Source organism: Eumetopias jubatus, unplaced genomic scaffold (assembly GCF_037043125.1).
Source record: "Eumetopias jubatus isolate StellerSeaLion01/CBP00866 unplaced genomic scaffold, mEumJub1_p1.0 scaffold_4, whole genome shotgun sequence".
NCBI classification, from domain to species: Eukaryota; Metazoa; Chordata; class Mammalia; order Carnivora; family Otariidae; genus Eumetopias; species Eumetopias jubatus.
In genome coordinates, this window is record NW_028274810.1 from 71,593,979 (window position 1) to 71,607,985 (window position 14,007).

A 14,007-nucleotide genomic window follows, 5' to 3' on the forward strand; every position below is an offset into this window, starting at 1 on the left:
GGAGGGGCAGAGGGAGAAGCAGACTCCCTGCTGTGCAGGGAGCCCAATGTGGGACTCGATCCTGGGACTCCAGGATCATAACCTGAGCCGAAGGCAGTCGCTTAACCAACTGAGCCACCCAGGTGTCCCTGTGGTACCAGATTTAAAGAGGAGTAGAGATTATGCTATTTCACAACAACCAAATAAGATATCAATAGATACAAATCCATTTACAGATATAAACATATTGAGTACTACATAAATACTCCATTTGAAATATTTATAATTCTTACAACAGTTAGATGGGCATTATTATTTTTTAAGATTTTATTTATTTATTTGACAGAGAGAGACACAGCGAGAGAGGGAACACAAGCAAGGGGAGCCGGAGAGGGAGAAGCAGGCTTCCCACCGAGCAGGGAGCCCGATGTGGGGCTCGATCCCAGGACCCTGGGACCTAGACCTGGGCGGAAGGCAGACGCTTAACAACTGAGCCACCCAGGCACCCCTAGATGGGCATTATTACTAGCTCCTTTTACAAATCATTTAAGTGAGTCATGACTAGCATCACTACAAATAGGAAATGTGATTGACAACCAGTTCTGCCTCTATAGCCTGTGCTCTTTAATTCTGAGGTTATAGCAAAACCGAACTACTTTGGCTCATTTGTCTCCAATCATTTACTCTCTTCTTATTCTTTATACCCTAGAACTCGTTCATTTCAAAGGGAAACTGCAATTAAAGGAACTCTTAATATAGTTCTTGGAACATTTTAAAGTTGTAGAGATTAGTCTGTCAGCAAATCTGAAATAATGAGTTTTTCTTGACTGAGCAACAGACACTGCCGCTTATAACAGCGTTGTTTATGGAGGAGTTAGCGGTGAAATTGCCATTCTTGAGCACCCACTTGAGGATAAATTATAGAGAAGAAAATAGAAATGATCCCGGCTCTCATGGAGTTTACACACAGTTGGGCAGTCAGACATTACACAAATATATAAAAATATGTGTACAATTTGTTATAAGTAATACAAAGGTGTAAGAAAAAAAAAGCCAAGTGAGGAAAACATGAAAGACCTCATTTAGACTGGAAGCAGGGGATCAGAGAATTCTACCAAAGCCACACAAAAAATTGTTTTGTTTCCTAGGATGCAAGGTGCTAAACCCGCCAAGACCTAGGAGGGTGCAGCAGCCTAGGCGGTGAGATCTTGGCGCCCCACTGTCCAGTCACGGGCTGGTGCAACTTTGCCCGCCTCTGGAGGCGACCGCCGACTTTATTCTACATTATTGCGGCGTGAGGAAAGTTTCCGTCACTCGAACTTACCGATTTTTTCCTAGTGTCTTCCTAGCATCTTTCTGCCGTCTCCTCTGCTCGGCCAAGACAGTCTCCTGTCTCGTTAATTTCTACCACAGCAGCCTGATTTTGAACTTTCTCTCTGCCTGTGCCCGGCAAGCTTAGAACTTTACAGAGGCGGCTCCTCCGAGGGCTCGCGGCCTGGCCATTTCATTTGGCCACATAGTCCACCCCTCTCTGGCCAGGCGGCAGGTGGGCTAGAGGCGCGCTGGCCGGCGACTGTGCCGGGCGCTCCTCACCCCTAGGTGGCCGTCGGCCCCGCGCAAGCGCTCGGCGCGCGTTCTGGGCTGCCTGCGCCTCGCGCGCGCCGCCGGCCGGCGCTCGCTCCCGCCCCTTCTCGCGCCCGTGGCGGCCCGGGCGGCGCGCGCCGCCTTACGCTCGTTCGCAGGACGCCCTCGCCGGCCCTTGCGGCGCGCGCACCGGACCGGCCCAGGCTCCCCACTCGGGCCGGCCGGCTCGCGAGTTTGCTCGCCCCGCCCCCTGGCGCCGCAGTTGGGCGCTTGCGCGGGGCGCGTGGCCGTGGCCGGGGTCTCAGCCGCAGTCGGTGCAGCCGCTGCTGCTGCTGCCGCCGCCGCCGCCGCCGCCGCCGCCGCCTCCGCCTCAGTCAGTTAGTTCCCAGCAATGGCGGAAGGAGGTGAGCGAGAGGAGCTGCTCTCGCCGTCGCCGGTCTCTCCGGCTAAGCGCCTGTGCTCGTGGCCCAGCCCGCAGGCTCACCACCCTCGCGGTTCGTCCGGGGCGGCCAGCGGCGGGGTGGGGGGCGTCGGCGGCTGCTGCCTGGCCCCCGGGGCCCGCCCCCACCTGCAGCCAGAGTCCTTGCTGGACTGCGCCGCCAAGACGGTGGCGGAAAAGTGGGCGTACGAGAGGGTGGAGGAGCGCTTCGAGCGGATCCCGGAGCCCGTGCAGCGCCGCATCGTCTACTGGTCTTTCCCGCGGAATGAGCGGGAGATCTGCATGTACTCCAGTTTCCAGTACCGTGGCGGCCCCGGCGCCGGAGCGGCTGGCGGCGCCGCGGGGGCTTCGCCGGCCGAGGAGGGGCCGCCGCCGCCCCCCGGGGCCGCAGCTCCGACCGGCTCCGCCCCCGGGGCCGCCGCGGCGGGGACATCCCCCGGGCTGGGCACAGCGGCCGGAGCGGCGGGCGGCGGCGGCGAGGGGCTGCCGTTCCGCCGGGGCATCCGTCTGCTGGACAGCGGCTCGGTGGAGAACGTGCTGCAAGTCGGTAGGTGCTCGCCCGGCTCCTCTCTGGTGCCTGGCCTTCTTTTCCGCAGGTGCCTTCTCTGCAGGAGCCCGGGGCTGAGATTCCGGCTTTCTGCCCAACTCTTGTTCCCTTGCCGAAGGACACATTAGTCACATAAAAAACTTTTCTCAACATTTCATTCAGGTCCACTGCTGCTCTCTCCCCCACTCGCCCTCTACCCCATTTCTTTTTGTTCGAAGAGCAAATAGATCTCTTTTTTGCTCTTAATTCTGCACCCCACACCAAAGGCAAAAGGATGGGGAGGAATGCCTTTTTGGATGTAATAATTTCAGAAATCCTTTTTTCTAATTTAAGTTTAGAGAGAAGAGAATTCTTAGTGAATCTGGAGCAAGCTGTCTTACAGGGAATGTTTGAGGGACAGACTGTCAAAGGCAATCTGTAGTCTTAGCAGATTGAAGCTGGGTATAATTAACTTTAAAATCAGAAAAACATCAACAAAATACTGTGCATTTCAAACAATTAAAATTATCCGCTTTAATATTTTTTCCCCTGGACCAGTGGTACTTGGGAATCTAGGCTGTGGACTTAACAATAACCGAAGATGGAAATGTGACAGCTCTCTTCTCCACACCCCCACCCAAAGAAAAAAAAGCCACACAATCTGGAGTGGGGGTGGGGTCTGTCTTCCTTGTCAGACTAGGGTAAATCAAAAGCTGGTCACGTTGGGTTTTTCAGATGCTTCTCATTTAACAAGTCTTCGAATTTGCTTTTGTTTTATCTTTTTGTTGGTGGGAAAGTGAAAGATGATTTCTTTTTCTTTTACTCCTCTGGATCTTCTAGTCAATTTGTTAATTTTACTAAATACACAAATACAGGAGTAGACCTGATATGTGGAATGGTTAGGGAGAAAGGGGGGGAAAATGACATTGTTTAACATTGAATTGCTGTGTGGAAAATTAAAACACTGATTTTTTTTTCTATTCGGGTTTATTGTAGCATTCTGGATGTGAGCATTATGCATTTTATTGTACAGTATATGCTCATATTTATTGAAAAAATACTGATTTTTGAAAGGAGTTGGAGAAAGGTTGTTTTTAGAATTAAACAAGCACTGAACACATACACAGGCATGCCAAACATCTAGCTCTCTTTCCCCAGGTAAAACTAATATATTTGAAATTTTTTTTCTTTTGGAGAGTGGTGCGTTGTGATGTTTCATGTAAAGTAATCTACTTATGGTTATTGAGAATCATTGAATCTTCTGTTTCTTTTTAAAACAACAGTGTACCACAATTTCTTTTGCAAATGTGAAATGTAAATTTATCTAAATTTATACTGTGTCAGAATACAGTGACAGTGGATTGAGAAAGTTTTATTTGGAAAAGGCTAGCTAGTCCTTTGTGCATTTGTATTTTTGAAAGAATGAGTTGAATAATCAGATAATTAAAGTGTACAGCCTGAGTACTGAAATATTGAAAACATGAAAGTGAATGTAGGCATTTCTCTATTAGTCTGTAGACTTTATTTGTATGAGTTTAGATCAGTTAACTTTTAAGATACTTGTTTAAAATATTTTAAATTGAAAAGCGTCAATTTAAGTGGTCATTTTACATAAGGGATGGATTTGAAAGAATTTTCAAACTTGAGGGGGCAAATAAGGGACACGAAGAGTTTTAAAGAGGTGTATGTTTTGTGAGTGACTATAATGTCAAATTCCAAATGAAATCAGATTTTATGGATAATGCAGGTAATGTTTAAATCAGACATTTTTCTTTCTTGATATGATAGTCGTCATGCTTATTGGGGTAATTAGCTCTTATATGATAGGTTTGGGACCTGGAGAAAAGACACATAAGCACATTTTCTGATTCTTGCTGTGGATTTCATAGATGAAGGTAGGAGAGTGAATTACTTATTTTTAGGTAAGGCTGTTTGAGAACCAAGAGCTGTGTAGTCTTATTTTTCTTACCTTAATTTATGCTAATGAGTGTGAAAGAGAAGGATATTCCATTCTGTAGCATTTTGAGTTCTGTATCTTGGCATGAATCACCTTTTATGTGAAATTAAGACTCATCTCTCATCTCTTAAATTTAAAATGTGAGTATGTGACTTAATTTAGATGATAGGTTTTATAAAAGTATTGCCAAGAGATGAGTGAGGAAATGATTTGTATATAGGAAGATAGTAATCATGTTTTTCAGTTTATAACTTCAAACTCAATTTAATTATTCAGTGGTGCTAATTTAAAAATGCTACATATTTCCTTGCTGTTGGTAAGCCATAGTTATAACCTCGGAATTGGGAAGTTACTGAAGGCTGATGGTTTAGAAAGGAAAGGTTAAGGTATTTTTATAATAATATTCTTTTAAAGAAAGGATTCATAAGGAGATTTAAATGGAGAAAACAAAAAGACCTCAAAGTAAAAATAAGTAAATTTTTAAAAATGAAGAAAACAGCATAACACAAAACAAAAATTTTGAAAGAAAATAGATAATAACAAAAAGACTTGTACAAAGAGTAGGTATATTACGTTTAGTAACTTTTGATTACTTTCCACATGGAATCCAGTAATGGGAAGTCATGGACTTGTTGAAAAGCAAGTACTCTGTAGAAAACATCAGATTTTGAATCAGAACTGAAACTTTCCCAGGTTGATGTAAACAAATGGAGAGCTATAGGCTGTAATGCTCGAAGGATGCATTTCTTCTACAAAACAGTACTGAATCAGAAGTATTGTTCCTTTTAAAAAGGGAAAATTGTAAATTAAGTCTTTTCATGGACATCTGTAAATTTAAAGCTGTGTGAAAGACTTACAGTCTGATCTCTCAGTATTATGAAGGTAATAGAGTTCAGATGTTTTAGATATTTGCATTTTTAACCTGTTTAAGAAGTCCATGGAAATTAGCAGTAGTATAAACTTTGGAAAAAAATACTTATTTAGGAGTCTGCAGATGGTATAAGAATGGCATGATTTTAATTTAGTAATAGTTTTAAGATGTTGACCCTTTTTTTGCAATTCATCATACTTTAAATTAATTTATCTGTGGATTGATTTAGGGGAAAGAAGTATTAACATGACGAAGAGGAAGTACCCAGGGGTCTTTGGATGCTCTGACAATGCTCTCTCACCGAACCTAGGTTGTAGTTGTTGGATATTCACCTTATACTAATTCCTTTTGCTGTTCGATTCCTTTGGTTCAGTACATTTTCTTATGTCTATTAAATCTCACAAATGCTGTTAAAAATAAATGCAGTTGTGTTTTTTTAAACATTAACAGTTTTTTTCTCTTAAATGCAGAAATATTTATTTGGATATTTAGATTTTAAAAAAATTAGGTAAGAGCCTTTAGGGTCCTTCTGTGCTGGTATATCTTAATTATGTAAATTCTTATATATTATTATATATTTTATGTTATGTATATTATATATTATATATATTCATATATTATAATTTACATATGTATCCAGAAATTTTCATAGATTATGACAGTTGACTTCAACATAACCCCATATTTTTAGTCTGTACATTTTCTAGTAAGTATAATTTGTCCTTGGATAGTCTTTAAGACTAGAGCCACAGTGCTATGTACTACCTTACATGGAAGAAGTATAATTACAAAGACAATAATAATTAAAAGATCCATTTCAGGAAGTTATTCATAGCTTAGATACCAAGTAATAAGTTTATAATTATGAGTACTTGTACATTATCAATAAACTTCTATGAAATTTTTCTATAGTACAACTTTTGTGAAGTGCATTGTGACAAGTATTACGGTTGTTGATTTTTATATATCATTTGTTTTGATCTGTATTTTGGGGGGGAACAAAAGATATCCTCACCTAAAAAGTTTTATAGCATTTTGTGTAAGTTAGAATAGTTATAAAATCATAATAAAATTCATGTGGGGAAAAATGAATTTACATTTAAGCTGTTCTAGCACAAAAGGTAGCTGCATCCCTTTAAGGGATACGTGGTAAAATTTTTTAGAGTAGAAACTTATCAAGTTTTAAAATCACCTTCCTTTACTTAAGCAATGAGTTCTCTCTTTCTTCCTCTCCCCCAGCACATCACACAAACATCTTAATAGTTAATAAATGTTTGTTGAATAGTGAAGGTTAAGAACAGACTTCTCAGTGTTATAAAAATTACAAAAAAAAAAAAAGAGTGAAGCCTGGATTTTTAGTATTCATGTGGTATTAGAAGATATGGGGAAACTTCATACTTGTGCATATTAATAAACTGATAACATTAAGTAGTATGAATGTTACATGTGTGTATCTTCTATGTTGACTGTTTTGTGTGAAGAATGGTGACTTACCATTTTCTTCAAATGAAAGCTTTAGAGGAATTCTTATTAAAGGTGATTTTCTCAAAGAGAGCTTTAGATTTTTAAAAAAAATTTTTTAAAATTCTGGTTAATTAACATACAGTGCAATATTGATTTCAGGAGTAGAATTCAGTGATTAGAGCTTTAGATTTGAAAGATAATGAATAAACTAAAGATAGTGGATTTTATTTTAGATGTTATCTCTATTTTAGGAATTAAAAAATATATTATTGAAGTGTTAGTACAAACTAAATTTTGAAGTGAAAGGGCTAGAAATTTATTTATGCCTATGTGAAACCATTTCATTTCAACAGTGGCTATTAAAAATTAAGATGTTAACTGTCAGTGTTCTATTACGGTGATGGTTATATGAACATACGTAAATGTGTTAAAATATATAAAACTATACCCAAAAAGTCAAGTTTACTATATTATACCTTACAAAATAATTTTTAAAAATCAAGGCATTAATAATGCCTGTAAATTAATGACTGTACAAGAGAGATACTGAAAATACTTTATTAGTTTCCTATGGCTGCTGTAACAAAGTGCCACAAACTGGGTGGCTTAAAACAACACAGATTTATTGGTTCACAATTCTGGAGGCCAGAAGTCTGAAATCAAGATATGACAGGGCCACGCTCCCTCTGAAACCTATAGGGGAATCCTTCCTTGCTTTTTCTAGCTTCCAGGGGTTTGCTGGCATTCCTTGGCACGGAACTCTAATTTCTGCCTTTGTTTTCACATGGCATTCTTCCTATGTGTCTCTGTCTTCACATGGCCATTTTATAAGGATAGCAGTCATATTGGATTAGGGGCCCACCCTATTCCAGTATGACCTCATTTTAACTAATTACATGTACAATGACCCTATTTCCAACTAAGGTCACATTCTGAGGTACTGGGGGTTAGGAACTTCAGCATACCATTTTTAGAGGGACACAATTCAATTCATAATAGCTTCTCATGCTTATTTCTTGTTGCGTAAAAGAGTTTCATGTGGATTTTAAACTTTTCTTCATTGGCTATGGCTTAAATTAGAAAACACCACATTCATTTTATTAGGTAAGCATTATTTCAATTTAATTAAATCAATTTGCATGATTTTTTTTTTAATACTTTTAGTACATGTGGAACTTTTTTGTATAGTAGGTGGTGATTTAAAGGTTAAACCTGTCATTTTTTATAAAAAATGATGACTGTGCACTCAGGGTATACATGTATGGATGGACAGATTACTGTGGGATTTTTTTTATGCATATCCTTTATAACTTGACTTTGGAAATAGGTAACCCTGAAAGCATATGAACCTTGTCTTAACCTGTTTCCAGACCCCAAGTTCATATGGTTTAGAATTAGTGTTTGATATTGGAAATAGACTACAATCCATTCCATTTTTTTTTTAAAGATTTTATTTATTCATTTGTCAGAGAGAGAGAGCACAAGCAGGGGTAGCGGCAGGCAGAGGGAGAAGCAGGTTCCCTGCTGATCAAGGAGCCCGATACGGGACTTGATCCCAGAACCCTGGGATCATGACCTGAGCTGAAGGCAGACACTTAACTGACTGAGCCACCCAGGTGTCCCTTTCCATTCCAGACCACTCTTATATGAATTTTCTACCTTGTAGTTTATTTATAGGCTTAGTTCTTTCCTGATACAGACAGCATGCTTCTTGGCCACTTTTAGCCTATCACTGAACTAGTATGCTAGGGAAATCACACTCATTTTAATATTAGCTTTAGCATTATATTATCATATGCTAAATTACTCTGATACTTTTGATGATCATATGTAGCCAACTGATTAATTTTTGGTTTTCAGTATTAAAAAAAATTGTTTGCCCTCTTAGAATGTATAATGTGATATGCTATAAGTTGGTGTTTAGTAAATGTTTATTGAATAAATGAATAAATTATTATATAACTTTTTTATATTTATGTAGTACGGACATATCTCTTCATTGATTTATATGTAATGGGAGCCTAGGAGATACACTGGCAATTTATAATTTCTGGATGTTTCTGATTTTTAAAACATTACATAGATTAAAAAAAAACCCTTGAAACTTATTAACTAGTTCTTGATTCATTCATTGAATATATTTTTTAAAGATTTTATTAATTTAGAGAGAGAGAGTGTGTGCGAGAATGGGGGGAGGGACAGAAGGAGAGGGAGAGGGATAATCCCAAGCAGACTCTGTGCTGGGTGGATCCTGATTTGGGGCTCTATCCCATGACCTGAGCCACATCAGAGTCCCACACTTAACTGACTGAACCACCCAGGTGCCCCTCATTCATTGAATATCACTTGCGTAAGGCTTAATAAATAACCATTTACCTGTTTTTAGTGGACCTCATTCCAAAATATTTTGTATTTTCCTACCTTAGAATATAAACCCAAGTTGGACACTAAAGCCTAAGCGTCTAAGGACTACATTATGTTGCCATTTTATGTAGGTGGGGGGTTATAAACGGAGTGGGTACTTGATTCTAAGAGATTCTCAGAAACCTATTTTTAAAGTTTTATGTGTATATGTTTTTTGGTCATTTGCTTGTTTCCCATTACAATGGAGTGATGAACGTGGTATGCAGGGCAGTATAACATTGTTACCTTCTTTAAAAATAGACTATTAAATCAAAAGATGAAATACCATTAACCCCTCTGCTTTTCTTGCTTTTTTTTTAATTAAAAGATTTTATTTATTTATTTGACAGAGAGAGACACAGCGAGAGAGGGAACACAAGCAGGAGGAGTGGGAGAGGGAGAAGCAGGTTTCCCGCGAAGCAGGGAGCCCGATGTGGGTCTCGATCCCAGGACCTTGGGATCATGACCCGAGCCAAAGGCAGAGGCTTAATGACTGAGCCACCCAGGCGCCCCTGCTTTTCTTGCTTTCAGAACAGTTGTTTGTATACTTATTATCATTTAGTCCTTAGGGAAATGCAAAGTGTAACCTAAGGAGATACTACTACTAGTAGTACTACCCACACACACACACTAGTATGGCTAAAAATAAAAGACTGCCAGTATCAGTGCTAGCAAGGATGTGGACCAACTAAGAACTGTCTTACCTTGTTCGTGGGGATGCAAAATGATAGTCACTTTGAAAAACAATTTCTTATAAAATTAATCATACACTTAATCATAAGATTCAGCAACCTGATTCCTAGGTATGTACTTAGAGAAATGAAAACATCTGTTCATAAAAAGACTTGTACTTGAATATTCAGGGAAGCTTTATTCAGAGTAGCCCTAAACTGGAAACATCCCAAGGGCTGAGTAAATAGATAAATTGTATATCCAAACAATGGAATGCTATTCAGCAGTAAAAAAGAACAGACTATTGATAGCCTAGAAGCATGGATGAATCTAAAAAGCATTATGCTAGGGGCACCTGTGGGTGGCTTAGTCAGTTAAGCCTCTGCTTTCGGCTCAGGTCATGATCCCAGGGTCCTGGGATTTAGCCCCGTATCGGGCTCCCTGCTCACGGGGAGCCTGCTTCTCCCTCTCCTTCCAGTTCAGTGCTCTCTCTCTCTCTCTCAAATAAATAAATAAAATCTTTAAAAAATAAAAAAAATATGCTAAATAAAAGAAGCTAGACCAAAAAGAGTACATACAACACAGTTTCATGTATATGAAATTTTAGAAGGCCCAAGGCTATAGTGACAGAAAGTAAGTCAGTAGTTGCTAGGATACAGGGTAGTGGGGTATGAGGGAACCGTTTTGGGTGATGGAAATGTTTTATATCACCATCGTGGTAGCGGCTACATGACTGTACTTACTTGTCAAAACTTACGAATTTCGTACACTTAAAATTTTATTGAATGTAAATTATACTTCAAAATTTTGATTTTAAAGGAAAGAATAGTGGGTTTCAACCTCGGTTTCACATTAAAATCACCTGGGGAGGGGCGCCTGGATGGCTATGTGTCTGCCTTTGGCTCAGGTCATGATCTCCAGGTCCTGGGATCGAGCCCCATGTCGGGCTCCCAGCTCAGCAGGGAGTCTGCTTCTCCCTCCCCCTCTGCCTCTCCCTCTGCTTGTGCTCTCTGTCTCTGTCTCAAATGAATAAATAAAAAAAATCTTTAAAAAAAAATCAGGGGCGCCTGGGTAGCTCAGTCGTTAAGCGTCTGCCTTCAGCTCAGGTCACGATCCCAGGGTCCTGGGATCGAGTCCTGCATCGGGCTCCCTGCTCGGCGGGAAGCCTGCTTCTCCCTCTCCCACTCCCCCTGCTTGTGTTCCTTCTCTCTGTGTCTCTCTCTGTCAAATAAATAAATAAAATCTTAAAAAAAAAATCACCTGGGGAGATTTTTTAAAGGCAGTGTCCATCCAGGACTCACTCCAAATTAATTGAGAATGAGGACTGAACTTCAGAATTTTAAAAAAGTTCCTAGATTTATGCACAATTAAGATTGAAAAACATTGCTATAGAAAAATGATTATTAGTGTTATCAGTGTTTTTAAACTTATTGTAGGCAATCAAAGCATTATGTAATACTTATTACACAAATGCTATGGACCATGTCATCTTTATTTTCTACTTCAATCTATTCTGTTTTACCAATCTTTAGGTTTATTAATGGATTTCAAGGAAAATTATTTTCTTACCACTTAAAGAATTTATGCCTGTGTTTTGGAAAGGTCTTATGCAAAAGTATATAAAGTCTCTGTCTTTATCACCATCAAAAGACACTTGTCTAAATGTAATGCCAATGTATAATTTTCTTCATGTTTGTTCACTTATTCATTTGTGAAACTTATATTTAACATTTTTTAATGTTTTGTGCCAAATAGAACATAATTTCTATATTTAAGGAGTACATAGTTTAGTGTAGGATACACATGTAAAATGGCATTTAACACAGTGTTTTGTAATAATTAGAGGTAGTAACTATGGAGGCAAAGAGTAGGAAGTGATTAACAGAAGAAATGGGGACAGCTGGTTGTATTGCTCTATTTTGATATAATTCCAATTATAAGAAACATTGAAATTATGTCTAATATTACCATAAAGTTTGAAAGCACCATTTATTGCTTATAAGTTAGATTAACCTTTCACGAAATTTCTTCTGTATTGACATTTCTATGCCCTGTAATACTCTAGTCCATCGTGTGAGTCAGAGGAATAACACTGGCAGGCAGGAAGATGACAGAAATATTACCAGTTAATCCTTTTTTCTCAAAATAAATTTTACAGATTTCTGCCTTTAGAATAGCTTTGTTATCTTCATATAATCCCCCTTTTTCCTTTGTTTTTTTAAAAAATATTGCTTCCTTTAGGTATAGATATATGATAGAGCCAATCAGCAAAATGGATTTTGGTCTATCCATTCATTATCAGTGGTCTGTAAGCAACAGGGAAATGTATTATGTCTTTGAAAGCCTTGGAGATAATTATGTTTTTTTCCCTATTCATTCATGGTTTTATTGAATGGAAGCCTGCAGCATTAATACATTCAGGAAAAGCCAGCCTGTCAGCACCTGATAAACTGACATGACTGGCAAGCATCATGTATACATGTTGATGTTAGCAATATAGAATTCTTTCTCATGTTATGGTTCCCTATTGCAAAAAAATAATCTTGCTAATTTTTTTCTCACTCAATATTATGTTATTATATTCTTTGGTACCATATATATTTGCATATATCTACCATATATATTGTTATATATATTACCTAATATGGTATAGGATATATATTATATGATAATATTATATATTATCACATATATGCAGGGACTGTGTAGCAGGTAGCCTCAGAATTCTGGCTCCTAGCTGTGTCTGTTTCATTACCTGTAGGTGGACAGAATGATGATACCAACCATTGTATTGAGGATAAATTATCTTTTTTTTTTTTTAAAGAGAGCGTGTGCAGTGTGGGAGCAAGGGAGAGGGTGAGGGGAGGGGGCAGGGGCAGAGGGAGAGAGAGGCTCTTAAGTAGGCTCCATGCCCAGGGCTGAGCCTGAGGTGGGGCTCGATCTCACAACCCTGAGATCCTGACCTGAGCCAAAATCAAGAGTCCGACAGACACTTAACCGACTGAGCTACCCAGCTGCCCCTCAGGATAAATTAATTAATTAATTAATTAATCCAGAATAGAGCTTAGCACTTATTAGGTGCTATGTAAATATTTGCTATCATTAATATACTACCATTATTGAAAGCATTCTGTATTTGTTACCTTTCCTTCTTCAACATTCTCTCTACCTCTGAAGTCTTTTTAATCTGACTTGTGCTTTCATTCACTATACTGAAATTGATCTCGAAAAGGTCACCAGTGACCTCATGATTGCCAAACACAGTATCCTTTTTCCAGTCTTCATCCTTCATGACCTCTGTACAGAATTTTCTGTAGTCTACTTCATCTTCCTCTTGAAATACTTCTTAGATTTTAGTTTTACTTTACCATCTGGCTTTCTTTCTGCCTTCCTTCTTTTTTCTCTTATACCACTTTTTTCTCTTATACCACTTGTACCTCTTGTACCTTTTTGCCCCGAGCTTTTTGTTTTTTTTTTAAGATTTTATTTATTTATTTGAGAGAGAGAGAGTACAATGGGGGGCGTTGGGGGAAGCAGGCTCCCCGCTGAGCCAGGAACCCAATGTGGGACTCAATCCCAGGACCCTGGGATCATGACCTGAGCCGAAAGCAGACGCGTAACCGACTGAACCACCCAGGCGCCCTGCCCCAAGCTTTCTAATTTAGCAATCTTAGTTATTTCGATAGCTTTAATTACTATTTTATGAACACAAGATAGCATCATATAATGTAGTGGTTTAAATTTTGTTTAAAGCAACTCTACTCATTTTCAAATTAAATCTTAGATGGTATTCCAGTTTTTGCAGCAGAAAATTTGAGCTGTTTGGAGGATTGGGGAGAGGCCCACAACTCAATGTGCTTGGCCAGCTTCTTTTTGCCTCCGTGAAGCACTTCCAAATAATAGTGTTGGGGTTTGAAGTCAGGAGATCTGCCTTAGTTTTCTCATCTGTAAAAGTGTCAGGATTTTTGTGAGATTTTAAATAAACTGATATTTGTGGAAGCACTTTATAAATGTCATTGTGCAAATAATATAACTTTTAAATCTGTGTTGTTTCTCCCTCTGGAATTCAATATCAGCATGTATATTTGCCTGTTAGACATTTCTAAATGGTT

At 39.2% G+C, this 14,007-nt stretch overlaps 1 protein-coding gene across 1 annotated transcript in view; it reads left to right on the forward strand.

The window, feature by feature from the left end:
- The first annotated feature begins 1,939 nt into the window (after positions 1 to 1,939).
- The window catches only part of ZSWIM5 (zinc finger SWIM-type containing 5), a 214,732-nt gene continuing 202,664 nt past the window's right edge, over positions 1,940 to 14,007 (forward strand). Inside the window, exon 1 of the mRNA XM_088022453.1 lies at positions 1,940 to 2,549. Within this exon, the coding sequence (XP_087878579.1) occupies positions 1,955 to 2,549 (595 nt within the window). The 5' untranslated portion in view covers positions 1,940 to 1,954. The remainder of the gene's footprint in view (positions 2,550 to 14,007) is intronic.